We start from the raw sequence: 26,753 nt of genomic DNA on the forward strand, positions 1-26,753 counted from the left end.
CTGCGGACACTTAGGCTGCCTTGAAGGCAAGAGTGGCTCAGAAGTCACACAGATGCACGCGCCGCCCCCCACCCCCCACCCCCGGAGGCCAAGCTCTTCTGCCACGCGTGGGGCCCGGGGGTCACATGGTCCACAGGGGGGCCCGCCTTGAGGGAGGCGCCGTCTCTGTGCCTCCCTTCAACCACGTCTCCGAACCATGGGGAGAGTTTGAACTGAACGTAATGACTAGAGCATTTCTGAGGCCAGCCCAGGATGCCAGGGGCTGGCGTTGAAATAAGAGCAGAGAGCGCAGCCTGGGGGAAAGTGACCTTAACCGAGCACAGCTGCCGACTCTGACTCTGCTGGACGGGAAGCATCTATAGGCTCTACACACCCCTGGCCTGGCCTGTGGGAGGGAAGTTAGGCACAGCCCTGGCTAGGGGCGTGGGGGCGGGGCTTGACACTCACCCACTTGGCGATGGGACAGCCTCGCGAGCTCTTCCCCTCCTTCCCAGTGTAGATGACCTTCTCGATCCGGATGGCTTTCCCCTTCTCTCCGTACCTGGAGACGGAGACAGAAGCCGCCATCAGTACAGTGGAGCCCCAGAGGAGAGCAGCTTATGGTAAGAAGGCAAGCCTCAGTGTGCTTCGGCGTGGGTTTCGTTACCATGAGGTCAACAGAGAAGGAGAAGAGTTTAAGTGTTTGTTCTGTGCCGAGAGCCTCTGGAGACATAGTGGCCACTTACGGCTTCCAGGGCCTCTGGTCCATCTCGCCCAGGGTCGAGGGGATCGTCAAGCACAACATCCCTGGTTATTACCTCCAAGCCTTGGGGAAGGGTGCTCAAGCCAGTGGCTAAACATGGCCCTTTGTATCCAGCCTTGGTAGCTGAGTCACCCTGAGAGTTTGTTATGTATAAATTCAACGGACAGAACGAGGTAAATGGGGAAAGCCTTCTTGTTTTCCTTCCACAATCTCCAGCTGACACCTGAGCATGAGGAGGACCGACAGCTGAGGCCAGGGGAAGGCACCCTACCAAGCACCAACTGGTCCATGCCCCGCTGTGGACAGCACACACATTCCGCACATGCACTTGCCCTGGCCTGCACACGCACATGCACGTGCAAGGGGGCCCAAGGCCATCTCACGCAGAGGGGAGGAATCTATGGCCGCAGAGCTGGCTGCCCTGCCCAAGGCCACACGACCACAGTGCTGTGGGCAATGGGAGCTGCAGTGCCGGCCCCCCCACTTTCCACCTACAGGACTGCAGCCATGTGACTGAATTTCTCGAGGCCTCAGTCTCCTAACCTGCAAAATGGACATAAAAAGGGCTCCCACTTCTTAGACTTGGAAAGAGAACAAAGGACATTGTTGCCAGGGGCTACATGGTTTCAAGTGCTTCGAAGTTCCTGGCAGGAGGTAGGAGCTCACGAACTATTAATTCTTAACAACGCAAGTAGCCACCTGACTGAACTGTCTTGTTTTTAATAGCTTTTTAGTTTCTGGAACCAAGTCCTAGCATCTGCAAGCAGGGTCAGTGGTCCCTTCCTCCTGTCCACTCCTCACACCCCATTTCAGGCTCCTGCCTTTCTGCCCCAGTCAGGGCTCCCCAGATGCTAGGGGGCACCTTTGCTTGTTCCCTCCCTCGACTAAAATGCTGCTGACTCCATCCCTGCGCGTGAAGCCAGTGGACCCAGGGAAGAGACAGACACTCCCTTACTTGGCTGCCACTTCCTAGGGGTCTCCTGTTCGAAGGATTTTTGATCAGGAATTATTACTTTTATCAAAAGCACTTTTTGCATCAAAGGACATTGATGCCTGAATGGTTCTTTTTTTTCCTTTGGTCAATTAACGCGGTGTGCTACTTTAACGGACTGTCTAAATCAAACTATCCTTGTATTTTTGTAATGAATCCGAGTCGGCCACGGCCTATTATCTTTAACACACAGTTTAATTGACAGAAATGATAACATTTCACACCTGCCCCCATTTACCTATGCTCTCATACACACTCCCTCACTTCTCAACGTGTTATACCACGGTGCTCTTACGAAACACCGACCTCAGCCCCTGTTTTTTGGTAACTGAAACTAATCCAAAGAGAATTTCTGCTTTTATGAACAAAGGCAGAAAGCGAACATCGTGTTCAGCGTCTATTTCGCAATGAGCCATTGTGGAGGCAGTGCGCGCCCGGAATAACGGGGCAAGAGTGGCCCCACTAAACATCTTCCCCAGGAATTCCACTCAGCATCTCCACATCCAGCTGCCAGAGCTCTGAACTGTGTCCGTGAGCATCTGGGCTTTGTCTTTATTTATTTTGTGCATCCGTTAGCCAGATATATCTTAAGGTATGAGAGAAGCCTAAAAGAGGTAATTGGAGGGGGGGAGGGTCCAGGAATGCTCAAACGTTTCTCCCTGTAAGTTAAATGTAACTGCTGCTTCACTTTACTGCCATTTTCGGTTTAGGAAAATTTTCAAAGGGACGCTCCACTTCTGGATAGTGCAGGAGACCTGCATTCTTTCTCATGTCTGCTCTGCTTCCAGGAATCTCTAGGCCTCTGAGCTCACTGCACAGACACACTAAGACTTAGAAACAAGATATTCATTGTTTCATCGACAACTGAGAAATTAGAAACAACTTAAATATCCAGCATAGGACTGGCTAAATACAATATAATCAATATAATACATTTCCATATAATGGAAAACCATGCAGCCATCAAAAAGGATTCGACATAATTGTATGCACTAACATGAAGGAAATTAACAAAGGGGGAGGCAGCTGCAAACAGTGGGTATGTTATGACTGATCCCCTTTGGTGTAAAATTTATCTATATATGTGTAGCTATAAACGCTTAGAAAAAACTGAAGGGTAAGCATGAAACTTTCTTTTTAAAGTTTCTTCTGGATAATTGCTGGAGAGCTTTATTCATTCTTAGCTTTTTTAAAGCAAGACTTTTACAGACAGGTTTTATTTTTGTAATTGGGAAAGAAAAATTATTTTTTAAAATACTGATATATAGTTTCTTTGAGTTCCCAGAGATCTTGAGTGAAACAGAGAATACTGAAGAGGTGAAAAGCATTTCTGAGAATTAGCACATGAAAATTCTATGGCTATGTGAGTCCCTTATAGAATGTGTTTGGGGACAGGACCCTGGGGAGTTGACATGGTGTGGCCTGGTTCCAGAAGAAAAGACCAGATAGTGCCACTTTTGTTCAGTTCCTGGAAAACTTTCACAAACATTTATCAGGAAGTGGTCCCCAAGTGCAAAACCTGGATACTTGATGTGTCCTGGGGTCCCTGTGGAAAGAATAGCGCAAGGTGTCTACACTGCTCTCACCAAAACAGACAGGATATCATGTTCCCCACAGAAGGGTGAGCTGAGGACACTGACGTGAGCTTTCTGACCAGTACCTTCCCCGCCATCCCACCCATGTGAGAAACACTTCCTGCACTGACCTGGATATTCAAGAGCAAATAAAAGAGCCAAGCACTGTCTGATCAGCTAGACCTTCTCTCTCTGTGCGTAAAGACAACCAATCAACTCTGGATTTGGGTCTTTTTTTTTTTTTTTCTTAAATGTCTCACTCGCTGGCCTATCATTAAGATGATATTCTAGAACATCTAGATGATGTTCATCCCCATAGACAGACGAACTCCTAGACCCTAAGCAAAGTCTGAAAGGACAGGTTGAAACCTTACTCTGAGGGATAACTCGATCATCTTAGCAAGTAATTCTCAAAGTGTGGTGGCGAGACCAGCACCACCTGGGAACTAGGGAGGAATGCAGACTCTCGGGTCCCATCCCAGACCTGCAGGGTCAGGAACTCTGGGGTGGGGCCAGGGATCTGTGCTTTCACCAGTCTTCTGGGAAACTCTGAAGCCTGCTCAAGTTTGAGAACCACTGACCTAAAGTTGGACTTCTTTGAGGTTCCCTTTATCACCCAGTAATGAGAACAGTTCCCCCTCAACTCAGAGGCTTTTTTGCCAGCACAGTGCTGGTTCTCTGTTTTTCGAATAAACACTGAATGAACTCCTAGGCTGCACAGAATCCCCTTCCCAGTTGGAGGACAAGGGACTCTGCAGCACAACCTTCTCGGACACGGGTTTGAACAACTGACTACAATTACCTATGTCAGTGGGGACCTGGGTTCCCACAGGTGGAACCCAAAAATAAGTTGGGAGAACATTTTAGGATTTACTTTTGACCTCCCCCTCCTTTTTCCAAATCTTTACAGAGAAGCTAAAAGCACCAACGTCTCCTTGATTTCAGTTCACTTCCCCTTCCTGACTTTGGCCAACTTCTGGCAGTAGAGTGGTCCTGCAGAGAGAGGGTTGGCGGGGAGAGGTCTAGGGAAAGAGACAGCCTGGACCATTCACAGACTAGACCCCCAGCCTGGTGATATTCACTAATCATTCATTCCTCTCCTTCTTCCACAAGAAAACTTTTTTTTAAAAAAGGTCTATAAGATAACAGGTGATGAAATCAGAATAAAGGGGGAAAAGACGGATGTAATGTTGGTGTGCAAAAATGCAAGCAGTAGGGTCTTGTGTGTATTTCTGAGAGATGGGCCTAGAAAATTTCATTGTATGAGAAATCCAGCAAAATCATGAAGACTCCTTTGGGTCATGTCACTCAGGAGTGAACCTGACTAGGTTCCCATGGGCCAAAGATGAGAAATTACATTCCTCCTAATAGGGGTACACAAATCTGGCTCTAAGCTTACCAGCAGCTAACGAAGATGGAAACGCAATCTGTTACATAATTTACAAGGTCCTTAAGATAAAAATAAACCAGCTGCTGAGGAAAAACACAAGTATTCCTGGTCTTGACAGGAATTCCTCCCTTGGATCAGTTTCTGAAGAATCTACAGTTTGCTGTTATTTTTAAAGCAATGAGAGGGGAAAAAAAAAAAAAGGACAAATCTCAACTTTATCACTATCTCCTATTCCTCGTTTCAAAACATACTCTTCCATAACTAAAAGTTATTTAGCGAGCTGTCTAGAAATTTTGTAAAATTGTTACCAAGAAACAAACACAAACAAAAACTGTCCCAGATCAATGTGCACATTGGAATCCCCTGTAGCCCTCAACCTGCAAACCACAGTATCAAGATTTCCTTGGGAAAAAAAAAAAAAATCATCACGGGCCAACTTGCTGGCTGCCCCAGCCTTGGCACTGTGACGCATACGCGTGTCAGCACACGTGGGTGTGCATATGTAATGCATACCCTGTCTTAAATGTTCTGTTCTCATGGACTCAGAGGTACCCTTGCAATCAGGCTCGAATGTGCAGATTGGGTCTTTGATCAAATGCTTTTCTGATGGGCTACTTTGAATCTAAATGTTTGCAGATGGTGCAGGATGATTAGGAGTCATTACAAGAGATCACAGTCCTCCATCCATCTTACCACTTATTTACTCAGGGATGCCAGTACAGCTTTCCAGGTCAAAATCATGTTCCCTGCTACATTAATGACAGGATTCATCTGGCTCCCCGATCAGACGAAATATGGTTCCCAAATCTGTGGGAACGCTGAGCCACTCAGCCTTCCACACATCTGTCTGTATATGTACACACAAACATGTTTGTCTACATAATCTTTGCCTTTACTATTAAAATGCTAATGCTTGTTATAAAATTTCTACCAGTATAGGGGCGCCTGGGTGGCTCAGTGGGTTAAGCCTCTGCCTTCGGCTCAGGTCATGATCTCAGGGTCCTAGGATCGAGCCCCGCATCGGGCTCTCTGCTCAGCAGTGAGCCTGCTTCCTCCTCTCTCTGCCTGCCTCTCTGCCTACTTGTGATCTCTCCCTCTCGCTCTATCAAATAAATAAATAAAATTAAATAAAAAAAATTTCTACCAGTATATATATGTATGAAACAGAACCCCTTGTGCATGGTCATTCCCTATAAGCACGAAGTGCTCTCCAGACATGAATTCAGCTTCTCTTTGTAACTCTCCTACAGTGTATGTGTACTTCTATCAGCTCCATTTTGCAGATACAAAACCTGAGTCACAGAGTGGAACAACTTACGCAAGGACTCAGCAAGAAGGGCAGGGCCAGGATTAGATTGTGACATCTAGTTCCAGTATCCACATGTTCTCAATCATCAAGCTATTTTACCCTTCTGTACACTGGAACTCATGGCATTTCATATCTGCTTTGGGCAAGTACTTAGATTTTAAAGTCTCTATCTACACAAATTGCTTAAAAAAAACAAAACAGGTTGTTAAGGAAAAACCCTATAGTCCTGAGTTTGCATTCTAAATGTTAATGTAAACTGCGATGTATCTGGTCAGTAATCAATAATGAAAAATAAAAACTCGACACGTATCTCTTAGCTCTTTCTACTGAAATGGCCTAGAAGCAATGGGCACATCTAGTACCAGAGTTTGTTTTCTAAGTACTTTTCCCCCAGTAAAAGGGACCGGGACTTCTTGGGTAAGTGCAGAATGCAAGCCCCGAGCATAATACCACATGAGGAATGGAGAAAGCTATCAAACTCCCGGGACAGCGTCGCAACAACTCAGGGTATAACCTGAATAGACACCCACTGGCCAACGAGGAAGCATTCTATTTCTCCTAGTGGAGGCACAAAAAACCACATATGAAGTTGTTTTGAAAAAAAGAAAGAAAAAATGATCTGATTCCCATGACATCTTTAGCTCCAGCTGTGAATTTACAGGCCATAGCGAGGGCAGAAGGACACAGTGAAAGATACTTCAAAAAAGCCAGCAGCAAAATTCAGACCTCGAGAAACACTACGGGACAGGGTCATTTCACCAAATTTCTTCAATAAAAAGTAGTTCAAGAGAGAGAGAGAAGAGCCGGGGAGGGGAAGAGAGAGGGCAGACCTATGGGGAGAGCCCCGTAGTCAACCTTCCAGTCTGGGTATCGTGACCTCCTTCCTGTTCGTCGTCCGGTATGAGGCAATGACAATGAGAGGCGCCTCAATGCCACGCTCTCTTAACTGCCCACCTCTGCTTGGACACCTGGGCGTCACTCACCGCTCCTCCATGAGCTCCCGGATAGAGGCTACCGTGGGGCCAGATCCCAGGTGAGTATAATACGGACCTTCATCTTTCTCCACTATTTGTTCTGCAGAGACACAGAGTAAACATTATTTGGAGGCATCGGTTCATAACATCAATTCAGAAAGGCAAACCACCAATAGGAACGTTAACGGGCACATTACAAAACAAGAAATTCAAATGGTTTATAAACATGTGAAAATGTGTTCAACTAACTCCTTTAGGAATCAGGATATGCAACATTAAGATCACAGTGTAACACCACGGCACACTGGGCAGACTGGCAAAAGCTGAAGAATCTGGTAAAATCAAGTCAAGATTGTCAAGACTGTGGTAGAACCACTTCAGAATTCAGTCTGCCGTGCTGTCCGCGTTCTACACCAGGGACGGCAAACCACTCTACTCCTAGGGCTACACACACAGGAATAAAAAATAACGACTCACTTGGATACTTGTAGGCTAATTTATGAGAGCCAAAAGGTGAAAACAATACAAATGTCCATCCACAGTTGGACAAAATGTGGGGTCGCCACCCAATGGAGTATCATCCAAACCTAAAAAGGAACGAGCTTCCGAAACCTGCTACAACATGGATAAACCTGGAAAACTTGATGCTGGGTGAGAGAAGCCAGACGCAAGAAGACAGCTACTATGTGACTCCACTTAGAGATGCCCAGAACAGGCAAATTCCTAGAGAGAGAGATTAGACTAGAAGGTACCAGGCCCGTCAGGGGCAGAGAAAGGGGACTTACTGAGCACTGCCTTTCTGCGTGGGGGGATGAAAAGGTTTTGGGAACCGCGGGGACTGGCCGTATGGTGTTGTGAGAGTAGTTAATGCCACTAAACCGTACATTTGAAAATGGTGAAAATGGCAAGTCTTCTGTTATATATATTTTATCACAATTTAAACCAAAAAAAAAAAAAAAAAAAAGAGGGAAGTACTGACATGCGCTACAAGGCAGATGAACCTGAAAAACAGGACATGTGAAAGAAGCTGGACCCAAACCATTGCACGCTGCACAGCCCTGCCCACGGGAAATAGCCAGAATGGTGAGGCTGCGGAAGCAGAACGCAGACTGACGGCGGCTGGAGGCTGGGAGGAGGGACAGAGCGCACAGCAACTGCGGGACGAGTACGGGGCTTTGTGCTGGGGTGATGGACATGTTCTGGAACTGGACAGACGTGGTGGTTGTGCCCTGTACATGTACTAAACACCACGGAAGTGCTTACTTGCCAACGGTTAAATTTTATGTTGTAGGACATTTGCTACATTCATTCATTCACAAAAGGAACAAATTATTGAGGCACGGAGCCTGGATGAATTTTAAATGGATTTTTTTCAATGAAAGAAAGGAGACCCAAATGACTATGTCATAGTAAGGAGCTTTTGGCTACTATATGTGGCTAAAAACAGAAAGAACTTTACACAAATACTATACTGTAGTTGGTAAGTTTGTTTTATGTCTAAAGAAATGGGACAACTAAGTGCAATGTGGTATCCCACACTGGTCCTAGAACAGAAAAAGGATGTTAGTGGAAACAATGACAAAATCCAAAGTCTGTAGTTCATAATATTGTAACAACATTAATGTCTGATCTTTAAGTGCACCATAACTATGTAAGATGCTTACATTAGGGGTAGATGGATAAAAGGTATACACAAACTCTCTGTTCCAACTCTGCAACTCTTCTATACATATAAAATCATTAAAGGCTTGAAAAAAAAAAAACAAAACTAGGGAGCGGGCCCTGCTTCGTGGATTCTGTCCTAGAAGAAATCTTAGTTACATGCATCAAAACACATGTACAAAGATTTTCATAGCAACCTTGTTTTCAATAGTCAAAACTGGAAACCTATAATCCCGCCACAGTGGGATGGATAAATAGAGTGTGGTACATCGTACGATGGGCTCTCTCTAGCAGTGAGAACCGACAACCTTCGACAACATGGTTGAGCACCACAAGGTCACAGTAATGGAAAGAAGCATGGCAGAGAACAAATACAGTAAGATTACACTTAAATAATATTCAAAAGTAGGCTCCACTAAACTATACTGTTTAAAGACACATGCAGAGGTGGTAAAATTACTAGGCTGAAATATGAAATGGCAGACATTCAACGGCTTTTTACCTACAAACAATGGTGATTTTATATGGTCCAATCTTATTATAAAGTAAAACAAGAAAATCCTTGTCACAAGTCAAGATAGTGGTTGCCTCTGGAGGATGGAAGAGGAATGTGAATGGGACAGGGGTGCCGGGGACTTCTGAGGAGGAGGAAATGGCCTATTTTTGACCTAGGTTGTGGCTACCCAGGCATTCACTTTATAAATTCTCACTGAGTTGTATGTGAATGTTTTGCGTACTTTCCTATACATGTAAGTCACAATTCTTTGTATATAAAAACACTGTCATACCTCTTTTATGCAGGACGTTATGCTCAGCTTTATGGGGGATTCAAGATAGGATGATATCTAATTGTTGCCTTTTAAAAGTTTATGGTCTGTCTGGGTAGATAATATCCACGAATAAGAAGATACCTAATGGCATTTCAAATCAATGGGGAGATTCATTTTTCAATGCACAGTGTTGAGACAATGGGGGAAAAGTCTGATCCATACTCAATACCTTACCCTCAAATATATTCCAAAGAGCTGGAAGATTTAAATAAAAAAAAAAATTGAAACTATGCAAGTTCTGAAAGAAAAACAATGGGAGAGTTTCAAAAATATTCATAGAAAAGGGAAATCTTCTCTAAGTGTAACACGAAATTCTAAAGCCCCCCGGCACATATATACAAATCCCGATAAATTTAACTAAAAAAAAGTTTATAGTAATAACTACCAAAAGTCAAATAACTAGCTAAAAGACAAATAACACACTGGGGACAAATATCTAGAATTCATACCAGACAAAAGGGTAACTTCCTTAAAATATCAAGAACTTCTATAGCTAAATAAGGTCAATAATTCAAGAGAAAAATTTAAAAAGGATAAAAGGGAAATGCAAATGGCTCAAACATCTGTAAAACACAAGAAGGTACCAGGTTTACCTTCCCGAGGAGTTGCCATCAGGGTCCTGTGTTGGTGAGAGTACAGGAAAACAGGCAGTATGCAAAGTAATTTAGCAATATGTTAAAATCACAAATGCACACAAGTCCATCTGACTCCGCAATTTCACAAAGAATTTCAAATCTTCTAAGAACTCATTTCTGGAAATTCAGATATGTGCACAATAGTACTTGTATACACGAATACTCACTACCTCATTTGTAATGGCAAAATAACAGAAACCTCAATGTCCATCACGATGCATTATGTATTCCAAAGACACTGGGGCATGTCCGTATAGTGAAATGCTAAGCAATATCAAAAGGAATGAGGCAGCTCCAGATTTACGGACAAAACACGACCTCCAAGATATTTTAAACGGGGAGGAAAGAAGAAAATTTCAATACTGCGTGTATAACACACTACAGTCAGTGTGCACACTCACACATCACACATACACACTACGTGCAAGCCAAACGGTGTGTGGGTCGCCACCCACACTAAAAATAAGTGTAAGAGCAAGTTTGTGAAAGTGAGTTTAGTTGTGTTTCTGGCTTTAAAAACAAACAAGAAGGGGCACCTGGGTGGCTCAGTTGGTTAAGCATCTGGCACTTGATTCTGGCTCAGGTCACGATCTCAGAGTCGTGAGACTGAACCCCGTGTCAGACTCCACGTGGGGTGTAGAGCCTGCTTAAGATTCCCTCTCCCCCTCTCCCTCTGCACCCCTCCCCTTTCTCTTAAAATAAAATAAAGTAAAATAAAAAAACAAACAAGAAAAGGTCTACAGAACTTTCAGGCCACTGTGAAGCTGGGCAGGTCCCGGCCAGGCTGAGGATGTTGATCTCACTGAACTCCCAGCCCTTTGACATTTCCCTGAAGCCCCTCAATAAAATGGTTTGATCCCAAAAAAAAGATGGCAACGGTGTGTCCAGCCGATGAACTGGCCAGGCGTGTCTGCCTCTTATGGCTTCTGCTCCTGGAGCTCTTCATCCCCCACTAATGTCCTGGGTCAGGCTTTTGTCTGAATTACGGGTATGGTCTAACTGATCTCAGCCCTCCTAGGTTATCCTTCCCAATTCCGCCAGTTTATACACCCCCCAACAAAAAAATCTGATCACACTGCTTCCCCCGAATGACCCCATGTTAGACAAGAGAAAGAACCCAAATTCCAGAGCACAGTCCACAAGGGCCCCATGGAGCCATCTGTGCACACGTCCCACCCCACGTTCGGCAGCGACCAGCACAGCTCCTGCCACCCAACTGTGCGATCCCTCCGTGTCTTCAAGAGGGTTTCCTCACTGACAACAGTGCCCTCCCTTATTTCTGTCTTTGGAAAAGCTCCTCTTTTAAGGTCTAGTTCAAATGCCACCTCTTCTCTGAAACGCCAGGGCACCTGTCAGGGTCCACTTCACCTCTGGATTCCCAGAGCACCTTGCAGACAACAGAAACATCAAGGCACGTATCACCACCCGTGTCTGTCATTAGTATGGCACAGCAGAAAGAACGTGGATTCTGCAGAGACCTGGGGACCTGCGATGCGACCGGTTACCCTCCCGACCTGTAATCCTCATGCCTTCCTGTGCACACCGCACAGAGGGCTCCGTGCAGTCTTTGGCGCATGAGACAAACTCAGAGCCAGCTGTGCAGGCTCTGCCAAACAAATTGTGTGACTGTGGCCAAGTGACACAACCCTTATGAGCCTTAAGAGCAGTTAAAATAACATTCCTGCATTACAGAATCGATGATGAGATGAGAGTTAGTCACCTAGCACTGTTCTCAACCTATCGGTGCCTAAATGTTTCATGAATGAATGAATGTTTTCAACTAAAGGATTAAAAATGACTTGCTCCAAATATACACTATTCTGAACATAACACAGAGAGGATTGCAGAAGGAAGCATATGGAATGGGGGCAGGAGGGAGGGGAGACCAGAGAAGGCTGGGGAAAGGAAATATAAGAATGTGGGTGTTGGAAGTAGTGGCCTGAAGCTCTTTATAGGCGCTAGGAGACTACATGGTATATAGAAAACAGAATATAAGAAGATGCCAGAACTTCTGGGCTCTATTCCAGCTCCTATTGTCTGGAGAAAAGTCAAAATAATGGATTGACTGCAGAATCTTCCACTGGAACTAGAACATAATGTAGCTTTTAGTGACTACCTTCTGCCCCCCAGTCAGAAAAGCTCAAAACTTACTGGCTTAAAGGCAGAGAAAGGAGATTTTCAAGGAGAAGATGCAAACCAAATCTTGGCCACTCCAGCCGCTGGGAAAAAAGATACAGATCCGAAACCAAGCCAGCCTCCACACTGGATGGTCAGGTTTCTCGGGGAAGGCCTCGAAAATGCAAAGGCAGACACAGCTCCGAGTGCCAAGCAAAAGCAAAGTCATTCTTTCCCATCTGTCAGTTTACAAGGCAGCCCAGGGAGTCCTTCGGAAGCACTGTTCCCTTTAACTGTATCCCTTTTCCTGACCTACATCTATAAAAACATGTAAGATAGATATATTTAAACATAAAGATAGATTGGGGTGCCTGGATGGCTCAGTGGGTTAAAGCCTCTGCCTTCGGCTCAGGTCATGATCCCAGGGTCCTGGGATCAAGCCCCACATCGAGCTCTCTGCTCAGCAGGGAGCCTGCTTCCTCCTTTCTCTCTCTTTGCCTGCCTCTCTGCCTACTTGTGATCACTGTCTGTCAAATAAATAAATAAAATCTTTAAAAAAAAAAAAACAAAACGTAAAGATAGATCTCCTTTCTTGATTATATGTTGATTATATGTATCAGGGAGAAGATATTCTGTGGAAAAAAATTAAACTTAAAACCAAGTATGCTTAGTTATAAAACTAGTATATATTTGCAAATGTAATTATTCACAGGTATATGTTTATACATCCACAAGGCTGTATATTTCATTATATATATTTATATAGGCAAGAGAATATAGTCTCATTATATATACACATATACACACATACGTATTTATATACATATATACATGCATATATACACATTCACGTGTGTGTGTGTGTGTGTGTGTATCTTTTCTATAGCAATGGGCTTGTACTTGATTATGGTGCCAGACAAGTGACAATAATTTGCAAGGTTGGGATAATGTTCTAAAGAATGCAGTACACATTCTCAATCAGTAAGCAATATATGCCTCTGTTTTTTTCATAGGAAAATAAGGTTTATTAACCTTTTTTGGTGCTGTTTAATGCTATTCATCTTAAATTCAACACACGAGTTTACCCTATTTACATTTACTGTCATAATATATGTTTGCTCTTCTGTCAGTTTATATTATGTTTTCCATGCTGTGTCCTTGTTTTTTTCTTTCCTGTATTTGTTCTAGGTTTTATATTTTCTTTTACTCCCTACCCTTGACCCTGGTAATTGAGAAAAATCTGTAGTATGTCTTTAGTAATGTTCATTGTACTTTTGCTGAGAAAGAAGTTATTAGCATCCTTATAATTTCTCCCACCTCCTCCTTCACTTTGTCTCCTGCTTTTTGTGGGTATCCTTATGAACATAGTTTTTCCTCTCTGTTATCAAAGAGATATTTGATATAAAACAATTCCAAATATAAGTAAATAAATTACCCCTGTTTTAGAAAAACAATGATCACAGTTCTTTAAATGCCGACTTCACATTTGAGTATATTTAGTGTCTCATCATATATATAAATTCCCTGATCCATTACTTATCTGATTCATCTCTAGAAAATTTGAGTTCTTGTATATTTGGAAGTATTTTAATGAAATTTTTACATGTGAAGGGCAACATAAGTGGGTATAGAATTCCTAGGTCAAACTTTTAATATTCCAAGAACAGCAATACACATCTCCAACAACAAAAATCGGATCCACCATAAATAAAGAACCCGTGCCAATCAATAAGAAAAAGACAGAAACACAACAGAGAAATGGGCAAATGGCTTGCATGGGCACTCTGTAGAAAAGTATGAACAGGTATGAAAAGGTGCTCAACCTCATCAGTCATGAGGGAAATGCAAATTAAAGCCATGATGGGATACACCTGTCACAACGGCAGGAAGACCGCTGATACCATTTGCTGGTGAGGATGTGGAGCATGGCTGGCAGGAGTTTAAAGGGTCACAAGCACTTTGGAAAACGAATAGTAGCAACCTAAGCTGAACACAGACAATTTCAGTCTTGGGTATATAACCAATGGAAATATGTAAGTGTATACCTCCATGTTCCAAAAGACCTATAGAAGATATCTTATATCAGCATGATTCATAATAACCTTCAAATTGGAAACGATCCAAATGATCATCAACGGTCAAACGGATACACTGTGGTATATTCACAAAACAGAACACTATGTAGCGACGAGAATGAAGGAACAACAGGAACCACTACACACACATAGATGAACCTCACAAATACACAAACACAACACAAACAGAAAAAAGTCAGAATGTGAAGGAATACATATAGATTTATGATAGGATACATATGCAATTCAGGAACAGGCAAACTGATCAGTGTGGTTACAAGTTAGAAAAGTAGTTACATCAAGAGAGGGGTTGGCAAACCTATGTGAAGGGCCAGATGGCATGTCAGGCTTCACAGGGCATTGCTGTCTGTGGCGAGTACTCATCTTTGCTGATGTAGTGAAAAAGCAGCCACAGATAACACATAAACAAACGAGCATGGCTATGTTCCATTAAAGCTTATGGACATTGGAATTTGGACCTCATCTAATTTCCATGAGTCATGAAACCTTATTCTTCTTCTGATTTTTTGGGGGGCACCATTTAAAAACATAAAAATTGCCTTCGGCTCAGAGATGAGAGCCAGGTCCGCAGTGGTCTGCAGGCTACAGTGTGCTTTAGTGAATCAGGTGTAGGGGACTGGGCATGGGGCTCCTGAGGGGCTGGAAAAGCTGTTTCTTGATCTAGTTATGGTTACATAAGTACATGCCTTTTGTAAAACTTACTGAGTGTATACACTTAAGGTTTCTATACCTTCCTTTATGTCTTTCGATTAAAACAGTGTTTTTTAAAAAGCATTTTTTTAAGCTTAAAAAAAAAAGAGTATGTGTGACTTAATTTTTCAGTTAATTTATCTGTAGGTGATTGTTCATCCTTGAAATTCAGTAAGTTGGTCAGGATCATGATTTGTCCATTTTTAGTCATTTTCTTTCGCTTCAGAAAAGTTTTCTATCCTTTGACTCTTGCCTTTGCTCAGTTTGTTCCAGGCTCTTCCCCGGTGAATGTTGCCAGCATTCCTGACAGGGAGTCGGCACACAGGACCCCTCCTCTGGCCTTTGGGTCCCCTTATCTCCCCACTCTGGCTAGGACCCTTTCTGTTTTCTTTTCCTGTTTTGCCATGACCTCCAAGTCCCTCTTCCTCACTGACTGGCTCTTCCTGTAACTCTGATTCCGCTTTTTCCAGCTTCTGGTGCAGCTGTGTGGGCTGTGTGCAATGGCCTGCTTCTGGAATTTAATCTGTACCTCGTGCAGCTTCTCTGTAATTTCATTCTAGCCCCTCATCTTTCACTTCCTGTTTCAAAGGGAACTTTTTTGGTTCAACTTCCTTGATGGCATATATCAGTTCTTCAAATTTTTGTTTTCTCTAACGTAAACTTTCATTCTAAATGTTATATATCAATCCCTCTACTTTCCCCCACAGAATCTGAATGGATTGCATGTGGGACTGTTTGTTTGCTTATTAATTAATCTTTCCACAGCAAAGTTTATCTCCAGGGTTTCTCCCCTTTGGTACTACATTTTGGACTGGACAGCCCTGTGTCGTCATGTTCTGTGTATCAATCACTGGGGAATACTTAGCAGCATCTCTGCCCTCCACCCACTAGATGCCAGTTGTACCATACCGGTTGTTACAACCAAAACTGTCCTCACACATTGCCAAAAGTCTCCTGGGGAGAAGAAGCGCAAAAGAGTCCATCGTTGAAAACCACTGGGCTATTCACCTGCCCCATGGAGGATGGGTGGAAGGTCCTGACTCCTCTCGATTTACCTGCACCATGTTCAAATCCTTCCCTTAGAAATTAAGCTCAAGAACTGGATGGGGGAGAGGTTTCGACTATTAGTTCAAAAGCTCAGCAGCCTGAGGGGGGATGGGAGGAACTGGGGCTGGCTGTGGAGTGTTGTTACAAGTAGGAAATTTCATCTTTGAGCACTCTGTCTGTTGGGGCCAACACCTCTGAATAAGGACAGATGTATGTTTGTATGTTGGGGGTTGGGTTATGCTTTGTCCTAATGCTATGATACTGGTTTATTTCCTCATTTGGGAGTGAGTGGGTTACTGTGATAAGTTAACATCAAGTTAAAATAAAGCCCCACAGATTGCAGGATTTTTGCTCGGTGGTTCAGCAAATACTTCTCTGTGCACAATGGCCTTTGTTCGGTGCTGTTGGCCCTCAGCTACAAAGCAGGCTCCTAGGATAGGGTTTCCAGGCCCTCCACCCAACTGAACTCACCCTATACCTCACCCCCAGAAGCTGGAATAGGGAGGGGAAGGGGGCCTGTCTGCATTCCCCACTTTCCAGAGAGCATGCTTTCCAGAAGAGTGGTCCCCAGCCCATCTCTCCAAGCTTCAGTGTCCAAGAGTCCACTACTGTTTCTCCCCACACTGCGAACTGTATACCCTGCATCATCCTTTGTTTTAATACAACTTCTCTTAAGCTAGTAGACAGCCTCTAGAATTCATGGTTTAAGATTGGGGCTACTTCCAAACTTCAGTGGATGAATTTTCACTTCTGTTTTGGTTGTTGTTCCTTTCACCAGGCTTCTAGAAAGGGTTCTTTGGCTATCTTGCTGTTAAGTCACCGATTCTCCTGCTAGTTCCCAGTGGGGTGTGTCTTCCTCCTCTACAGAGGGAAAGAGCAAGGGAATTGCTCAACTCTCCTTGAAGAAAAATCTGGTTTATGTCTCACTTCAAGCCGCTGGAGCAGAAAGAAGTGATTTTTCACCCCCCCAAAATACATAGTAGGAAGCTCTGGGGGAGAGCTCAGGAGAGAAAAATCCAATTTTTGAGAAAAGTGCTGGTTATGTGGCTCTAGATGTTTTTCCTCACCCTGTGCACTTAATTTTATGCTCATTAAGACAGAAAAATATGCTCTGCTCTACTTCTGCACTAGGCGAGGGAGAGAATGAAATGTATCCTTTCTGCTATCAGCAAGAGATACCAAACACAAGAAACTACTCATGACTGCCTAACAGCAAGAAGGATCCTTAATTTCTAAGTGAACCTCCCATCTTCCCCCCACCTCCACCCGGTCTACACAGAGACTAAGGCACCCAAACTTTCCCAGTGGGAAAGATGACAGCCACGGAAAGACATGGGAGCACAGGCTGAGGCACTTTTCCTCTTTATGACATTGATAGAGACAACTGATAACTGGTATAATTAATGCATAGGAGTCAAGATCACACTAGGGTTTTATGTACCGGTCTTCTTTTTCCAAACAATCCTATATAAAAATGCTCAGTTTCCTAGTCCCATTTCAGTGGACTTCAAGCTGAACAGCTCAGGCTTATATTAACTATTTAGACTCTATTTCCATGACAGTCAATCACCAGCTGCTAGCTCATTGCCTCCTGGCAGGCATAAAGCCACACAGTGGGTAGGTAGATGGTTGGGCCCTACCCAGGATTAGGTGTGCTAGATGAGTTTTTTAAAAACTAAAATCACAGGTCAGCTGCCTGTGAGTCCATGGGCAGAGTGCCAGGCCTGCTGGTAGTGGACACAAATACTTTTATAACAGGGGCACACTCACTGATGACAAAGGTTAAAGGGAAGGAGATCGTGCCTAAACTCATCTGACATCTCTGCAGAGTTTAAATGGGGAGGCAGAATAAGGTTGACCAGTTAACCAAAAAATAGGAAGCACACCTACCAGAATGCTTAGCACCAGTCTAAACATTCTAGAAATGCAACATTCAGTCCCCGTTCCTAAGGAACCTGGGATTCAATCGACAAGACAACCGCATGTGTAATAACAAATTGTGTGAGACAAAGAAGAACCCAGCATTGAATCCTGACGCTTCTCCAGAACTGGGCTCTCAGCCCTCCCAACCTCCCAGCTGTCTGCTGATTCTTTAGCCTTCCCCAACCTCAATGTCTTCCCACGTCTCTTCTACACCCTCCTTCACAGTCTCTTGTTTGAGGCCCTCTACATGCTAGTGTGCTCCCTTCCTGGGCCTCTTTTCGATCTACATGTTCAGCCTGGTGGCATGATCATAATTGAAACATCAACTACCATCACTTTGTTCTAGAACCTCTAACGCACAGACCCACCTCGATGCATAACCTTCAGGTCCCACAGATATCTCAAAGGCTGGATGTCCAAACCTGATTCCTTCCAAGGATTCTGAATCTAGGTAAATGGCACTGCTGTCCACCCCAGTCACCCAACCTGGAGCCCCAGGAGCCATCTGACATGCTGCTTCTTCCTTTACTCCTACAGCCAGCAGTTAATCTTTTTCCTAATCTTTCTCTTATCCATCCACTTCTCTCCTCCCTCCCACTCAATGTCATTCTCTGAGTTCAGGCACCCATTATTTCTCTCCTAAACCACACCTCAGCTTGCAAACTGGTTTCTCTGCCTTCAGTATCATCTCTGGATCCCCTGAGCTCTCCTGTCCGGCCACTCCCAACCTTTCGTCCAATACACCAGTCATACCAGAATTACTTGCATTTCCCCATGTTTTCTCACCACTACAGCTCCGGCTTTGTGAGGTTTTTCATCTCCACAATCTTCATGTTCCTTTGCCTGGAACACTCTTCCTTCTTCGTATTAATCCATTAAACGTCTCACCTCAAACATCACCTCCTCCAGGAACTTCTTTCTGATACCCTCCCAGAGTCAGATTCCCCATCTTTATGCTGGGATCCAAATAGTCTATTGTCCAAAAAAATATTTAGAACACATGAAGTTCCTCTTCATCTCAAACTGAATGAGAGGCGGGGGGGGGGGGGGTACCTTCTCCTAAAAACTATATGAAATAGACTTTCCCTGATTGTAAAGAGAAGTAAGTCTCTGTGTCCCCCATTCAGATCCCATGGCACTGGGGTATAGCTCAGTGGTAGAGCATTTGACTGCAGATCCCATGGCACTGTTACCAGCCATATCTGCTGGACAACAGCTCCCTCTCACCCAGAATTTCACCATGCTCCAGGCAAAAGGACTTCTTTTTTTGTATTGGCCTCTGGCTATTTCTTAAAGGTAGATGATCAACTGAATGAAAATGTCATTCCTATGAAGGTGCCTCCTAAGATCTGTCTCCCAATCTGCTTTTCCTATGGTCTAATGTCTAAAGCTGTCTGTGGGATGCTCCTCAGAGACAGGGGGACAAGAAATCAAACTTATTTCCTCAACTGAAAAAGGATGAGCAGATGACTTCCAAGGATGCCTTCCCACTAAAAAGCCACCTGAACTCATTCTCTGCCCTAAGCTGGCTCATCTTGTGAACCTCCCCATCTAGGAGTAGTATTTTATCTCTTCCTAGTCATTGCTGCTCACCGTCCCGCCTCTGACAATGGTATTACAGGATGGTTAAGGGGATCTCTATTGTGTGCCGCAAAGTATTAGAAATACATCAATACTCTCTTCCTCCAATAATCTAAAATAAAACTTCAACTTGTAAGTTTTTCCAAACCTGGATACCATTCTACCTTTAGGAGAAGGACACTTCCTTTCACATCTTCTAAATTTATTTCTTTGAAGCTTCAAGAGATGCCTCTAATTCTAGTATTTCAAGATTTGGAGAATAAGTCCAAATGAATGCTACCCATTCCTTCAGAAACTCATAGTCTTTATACAAGGTGAAAACAGTGCTCTTCGTGTATGGGTTTTTGGTTCGTCAGTGAAGCCCATGTTGGCCAAAATCACCAATTTGGCAGAAGTCACCATATTGAATATTAAGTTTCTTTTGCTGTGCTATAAAATCTTTTTATGCCTTTATAAAGTTGTTCATTATTAATGCATGATGGCATCTCCGAATCTCACTGTCACTTCTATGGAAAATTCTTCCTCAAACTGACCTGCAATCCGCACCTCTCTACCTACCACTGTTGAGAGGATGAGTTTCTGGAACATGAGACAGTTCCCATCTGACATTAATGCCAGAGTGAGCAGCCTTTACTCCTAACCCTTGTCCTGAGCCCGAGTTCACAGAGACAAATTCTGTCATACTGACTGATGGAAGCAACTGTCCAAAAGCGGGATCTCTAGATACTTCTGGAAAACAGGATGGCTCTCCCTAACACGAACTCCAGCACCTCAAGAAGCTGGCTCCAAGTGAATCCCATCTTTCTCGCCCTCTTCATTCTTAATCCCACCATTTTACATAATAGGACTCCTTTCTCAACTAAATTTTTTTTTAAAGATTTTATTTACTTATTTATTTGACAGAAATCACAAGTAGGCAGAGAGGCAGGCAGAGAGAAGAGGAAGCAGGCTCCCTGCTGAGCAGAGAGCCCGATACGGGGCTCGATCCCAGGACCCTGGGACCATGACCCGAGCCAAAGGCAGAGGCTTTAACCCACTGAGCCACCCAGGTGCCCCTCAACTAAATTTCAATCACAGTATGGTGTGCTGGTTAAGAGTCCCACTGCCTAGATTTGAATCTCGCCTCTACCATGTGCTAGTCATGGGACCTGGGTAAACTACTGAATCTAAGTTCGCTTCCTTCCTCATTACGATGGCACTACCGACAGTACGCCCCTCATACAGGTGTTATGAGGATTAAACGAGGTAACTGTAGAGTCCTTGGCACAGTGCCTGGAACAGAGCAGGTGTTTCATAAATATTATTATTACTACTATTACAATTCTTCTTCTCAATAGCTCCCCAACCAGTCTTCTACTGCAAGGTCAACACCCTTCACTGATCTGTCTTCCAGGCTATTTCCAGGATACACTTTCAAAACAATTCTTGATTGTAAAATACATATTTCATTACAGAAAGCTCAGAAAACATAAAAGTCACCCACCGACCACAGAGACAGCCACTTTTGATGTATTTCTTTCCAGTGTTTTCCTTCCCTCCCTTCTTTCCCTCCTTACTGCCTTTCCTTCCCTCCCTCCCTCCTTCCCTCCTTCCTCTCCCCGCCTCTTTCTTTCCTTTCCTCTCCCTTTCCTTCCTTCCTTTCCTTTTTTAACATAGGTGGGATGATCATTTATGTACTGCTTGGGTCTACTGGGTCCCACCAAGCATGTCCCCATAAGCTAACATTTAACAACACGAGCTAGGCTTGGTTCGAGCTCTCTGCTCAGGATTGCATACAGAGAAACACAAACTGGAACACTAAAGGACTGGCCATGGCAGGTGCTGCCCACTGACCTGCCCTTCCCCAGCGGAGGGTCTACGGCGGCCAGCATCGCTGCTGCCAGGTTTGTGGGACGCCGACCTTCTCCTGCCAATCCTCTGCTCACTAGCTTCGAGCAGACACCCGTCCTCTGTAGGAGGACGCAGACCGCCAAGGGTCTGGGAGCACCCCCGTGCCGCTGGCCCTCCATGCCGTCCGCCGGCTCCTGCTGCCCCGAAGCTGGGGCTCACACGTTCCTGGGGCTGCAGTGGCTGCCCTCTCGTCTCTCCCCGTCTGGGTTCACTGCCTGTTTCAAATCCCATTTCAGAACAAGAAAACATCACCCTCAGTAATGACAACCAGGCCTGCGGGTTCAGAGCACTCCTACCATCCAGCCACACCCGTAAGACCGCATGGGCACCTGGCAGACGCCTGCTGAAGGGGCGACTGAGTATCTTGTGGTTTCAGCGGTTGCCTCGAGCACCTGACAGAATCCTTCAGAGACGAACCATGTCTCCTAACTTTGATCCTTTACAGTAGTTAATACAGAGTTAGTAATCAATAAAATGACTGATGAATAAAGTAATAGCCAACACCGGGCTTCCTTTTTAATACATATGTTTTCACATCTTTCTCTTGCCTTACTGCACTTGATACACCCCGTGACGGCTAACACCCGGAGGGCCTGCTCCACGCCAGACACCATCTAAGTGCTGTGTACATATTAGCTCATCTAATCCTTCCAACAGCCCTGGCAAGGGGATGTTATCATCATTTTCATTTTAGGCACGAGGAAGTGATGGAATTAGAATTCAAATTTTAAAAACTAGTTTGATCAAACATCATATCCAAATAATTGAATTCAATACCTGAAATATTTAGCAAGGACCAGCTATGGCCTACGCACAATGTAAGGTTATGTCTTACACAGCAGGGGGAGGAATTTCTAACAACGAACTAAACACGAGGCAGAGCGGGCAGATACACACCAATGCGGAGAGAGAAGAGGGCAAAGGGAAGGGCCCAATTCCTATGATCAGAACAAGCTTCTCCAAAACGCTGAGAAATAAGCAGGCCCTCAAAGTCATCTCATTATGAAGATCCAGGAATGAACAGGGTTAGCCCTCTAAGGGAACCACAATCCCAGAACACATCTGGGAGCATCTGGCAGGACCCTGCACTTTTGTTCACCCCCAGACAGAAACCCTGGGGCCAACGTCTCCTTTTTCCCCCAAGTGAGTCCTTGTCAGGAGTACAGGAGTCTGGGGTAGCTGGAGTGGGCTGGACAGCCCAGCTCCTCCTTACTGACAAGGACACAGCACCCCAACAAATCACACCATTGCCCGATATTAATTTATTTTGACAAGCAGAGAATACAGACCTGGTTTGTATATCCTAAAATCGCAAGCATTTCAACACGCTCCTCACTAGCATCGATGTGCTTTTCCGGCAACACGTGAAAACACATCTTCTAGGGAACGCACCATACACAGCAGAGAGCCATAGCCCTAGAAGAGACCTGGGGCTTCCCAGTGCATCCATGCCTGCCCAAGACAGAAGCCCCCGGGGAGCAGTCGTCACAGCCTTGGCCCTGATTACTTACGGGAGGGCAGGGCTCCTCAGCGCTTTTACCCGGACCACAGCCTCAGCCACAGCCTGGATGCCAACTGCGTCCAAACCCACGATTCAGAGGTCCAGGCTCTTGGCCTGCTCTCAAGGACCAGCACCACCCAGGTAGAACCCCCAGGCCATCCATACTGCACATGCCCTCCCCCACGAGAGGCCCTCTGCCTGCCTACTCTCTCTGTCAGGCCCGCTTTCCTCCTTGCCTGGTTCATGACAGCATTCTTACAGGTTTCAGAAGAGTCTTTTGGAAGCACAAAGTGACAGATCATTCCTTGCTTTACAACCCTCAGAAGCTCGCTTATACCTATGAGATCAGGTCAAACTCCTCACCTTAGCTTGCTGGGCCCCTGTCAGATTTGGTCCCTCGCTGCCACCCAGGCCACCTCTGGTTCAGACCCACATGTGCTCCACCCCTCTTGCTCCTGCCAGACCCAGAGCAGTCAAATAAGCCTCACCCTCTCACAGCCACCCAGCTCAGGCCTCAACACAAGTACCATCTTGCACAGGAAGGCCTCCAGGATGCCTTTGCCTCCCTCTGTGCACAAAGCACCCACACTTGCCTCCGCTAACATGCTACCTACCACACAGCATCGCCGGCCGCTTCCTTCGCGGTCACTTCCACTAGTCTGTGCACTCTTTTCAGTGTCCCCAGGCCCCAGTGGCAGGGGGGTGGTCAGCACACAGCAAATGTTTGGCACGTGACAGAAGGAGCCTAGACACCCAAGCCCACCAAGCCTCTCCTGTCCCTGACACCCAACGGACTTACCAACACAGTCACAGGTGGGGAACTCGGCCTGGGCTCTCTTTGCAGGTGTGTCCAGCAGACTCTTGGTGGGCGTGTCCAGGTACTTAAGAGGTGACTCCAGGAAGCCACTGAGGGTGGGTGTGAGGGGGTTCTCGGCCTTGGTGGGTGTGGCCTCCTGGCCTCCCTCCTCCGAATGGAAGCAGGTGGTTGAGAGCACAGTCACAGCCCCCGAAGACTCAATCTTGATTTGCTTGGGGGAGCGGGTAGAAAAAGGGCTCTCAGGGGCTGGGAGACATGTTGACTGGTTCTCGGCATCCTGAATGGGCACAGATGGGGGGCCAGGAAGCCCAAAGCTATCCCCAAATTCAGCTTCAAACTGCCGGATGAGCTCTTCCAGCTTGTCATCAGCAGGGGGAAGAGGGCCGGTGGAGCCCGGCTGCAGGGTCGCCATGGGGCTAGGGGATCTCATTTCCTGAGTAGGGGGCAGCAGGCTGTCCCCAGAGGGACTAGGTGCAAATAGCGCAAGAGAAGGTTCTGGGGGCGGGGGGGCAGCAGAGCCCTGGGAAGTGGGGACAGGGGCCGGTGGCTGTGCCTGCACATCCTCAGAGGCCGGGGGCCTCAGCCCTTCCAGGACGATTTGCCGCAGTGGCAGGAAGAGAGGCTGCGCTTCCCGCGGCCTGGACTTCTTGATCTGAATGGGCTTCCGGACACTGGGCTTGATCCCGGGGGCTGCCTTCTCGGTTCCTGGGGGACCTCCAGCCGGTGCCAGCGGCTTCTTCTTCTTCTCCTTGGGTGGCCTGTCCAGAGGCCGTGGGGCAGGTGAGCTTGCTGGGGCCCACCAGCCTGGAGCAGGAGGCTCGGCGGGCGGGGGGAAGGGGGCATCATGGGCCTGGTCCAGGAAGAGACTGCGCTTATGGTGAAGGTGCTGCTGCAGGGCGGTCTGGGCCTTCTGGTGGGTGTCAGGCTCTGTGGAGGGTGCAGGAGCCTCCCTCTGGAGCATGGGGGATGGGGACGGGGCCGGGGAGGAAGAGGGCGCCTCCACCTTGACCTTGGGCTTGGAGGGTAGGGCCTCGGGCCGCTTGAATACTGACTGGATGTAATCACTGGCGCTGCCCAGCAGCTGCTCCAGTTCGGCCATGGGGTCAGGGCTTGGGCGGGGCAGGGGCCAAGAGCTCCTCGGAGCTGCTGGTGGGGTGTCGGTGCCCCAGGCTTCCGGAAACTCGGGTCTAGGAGTTGCTGGAGGGAAGGCGGGGCTGTCAGGAGAAAAGGGTGCATGCTCTTCAGCAGGGACCACAGGCCACGAGGGGGCCCGGAGGTAGGACTGGGGGGACCGGAAAGGGGCAGGAGGGGACAAGGCCTCAGGGAGGGGGCAGGAAGCCTGGGAGGTGGAGTGGGAAGGCTGAGGGAGGGCAGAGGAGAGCTGGGTGAGGGCCTCGATGGCGATGGCCGTCTGCAGGCTGATGTTCTTCTCCTTGGCGATGCTCAGGGCACTCTGGGACAGGGGAAGGCCCTCGGGGGGAGGTATGTGGGGGACCTCGGAGCTGAGCACTGGCCTGGGGCTTGGCACTGGGAGGCCAGCCTCAGCAGAAGGCAGAGTCCCTGGGAGCCCGGGCCGCCCCTCCGCGCCGTCCACGACCACAGATTTGATCTTGCCCTCCAGCCACTCGAGGTAGTCCGGGCACTCCGGGCCATCGCAGTTGCAGCTGGGCGGCTTCATGCCGTGCCGCGCGAGGGCCAGGGCCGCCTGCAGCGTGTCCAGGTCTTCGCTGCCAGCAGAGCAGCCCTCGGGCCCCGGCCGGGCTCCCCTGCTGTTGTTCCCAGCCTCGCGACTCATCTCACGGTTGAAGGTTTCGTAGAGCCGGGTGCTAAGGGCCCCATAAGAGGACACTGCTTCGGCCACAGCCGAAAAGGCCACCAGATCGTGGGCATCTTCCAGGCGAGCAGTGTGAGCTGGGCCCGGGGCAGCGTCCCAGTCGGGCTTCTGGTCTACTCGCCAAGGACCCCCAGCCCCTAGCAGACTGGGTCCGGCGGGTTCTCTAGCACCATTGACCGGCGCCCCTGAGGCGCTTAGCTGCCGTGAGTCCCCATGGTACACTGGCCCTGAGTCCATCTGACCTGGAACAGGTCCATCAACTGGGCTGAGCTCTGAGCCTGTCTGAAGAAAGAAAGAGAGAAAAAAGGGAAAAAGATGAGCCATAATATTAGAAAAGCACTGTTCTGCTTCACACCACTCAGAGGCATACCTAAACCCCACGTTTCTTGCAAACTCTGCCCCTGACACAGCTTGAACCTGAACTCATCTTTGTCTTCATGTCTCCTTGCCCAGCCAGCCGCACCAACAGAAATGGAAGGCAGACCTTTAAGAGGTCCTAATCCAGAATTCTGCTCCTTTTAGAGCCTAAGATCGATGGTATAGACGAGGCTCCCCAGACACCAAGCATTTATTCAGGACTCACAAAAAGACCTCTAACTTTCAGGGGCCAAAATGACCCCGGGGCCATGCCGACTTCGGTGTTTGTTAGGAGAAAGCTAACCAAACACCCCAAGAAGCCACAGGCCATAAATGTGTGGTGTATGTGTGTACAGGGAGGGGGCGAGCAGCCCTGAGGAACAAATGCAGCCTGAACCAGGGGTCAGCCAGAGATTTTCAGTGGGAAGGAACCCACAGTTTTTTTCTTTGCCTGTTCATGTCTGCACATAAGCCCTGGCTGAGCTCCGAGAGCTGGTGACAAGATGACATTCCCACTTCCAGCCCCAGGCCGGCCGGAGGGAAACACTGATTGGACACCAAGTGCGTTCAGCCCCCTGATGAGCCAGTCACGCCAGTGACAAGCGAGCTGCCGGTCGGCCCAAGATCCAGGCCTCTTCCCAAGCCCAAGAACCACCACTATGCACTTGATGTCCAATGAAACACACAGACGGGGGAGGGCATAAAAAAGGAGGAGCCAGGGGTCCAGCCCAGCAAGTTAAAAGCTAATACAAAGATGTGAAATTCAGTCTGCAGAATTCGTCCCTCTAGAAAGGA

At 46.7% G+C, this 26,753-nt stretch overlaps 1 protein-coding gene across 1 annotated transcript in view; it reads right to left on the minus strand.

The window, feature by feature from the left end:
- The window catches only part of TET3 (tet methylcytosine dioxygenase 3), a 47,844-nt gene extending 21,961 nt beyond the window's left edge, over positions 1-25,883 (minus strand). Inside the window, exons 1-3 of the mRNA XM_032880788.1 lie at positions 23,750-25,883; positions 6,990-7,080; positions 448-541 (exon numbers count right to left, since the gene is read on the minus strand). Coding sequence (XP_032736679.1) covers positions 448-541; positions 6,990-7,080; positions 23,750-25,838 — 2,274 coding nt within the window. The 5' untranslated portion in view covers positions 25,839-25,883. The remainder of the gene's footprint in view (positions 1-447; positions 542-6,989; positions 7,081-23,749) is intronic.
- Positions 25,884-26,753: the final 870 nt, after the last annotated feature.

This window comes from Lontra canadensis, unplaced genomic scaffold (assembly GCF_010015895.1).
Source record: "Lontra canadensis isolate GAN:19392208 unplaced genomic scaffold, GSC_riverotter_1.0 scaffold71, whole genome shotgun sequence".
Taxonomy (NCBI): domain Eukaryota; kingdom Metazoa; phylum Chordata; class Mammalia; order Carnivora; family Mustelidae; genus Lontra; species Lontra canadensis.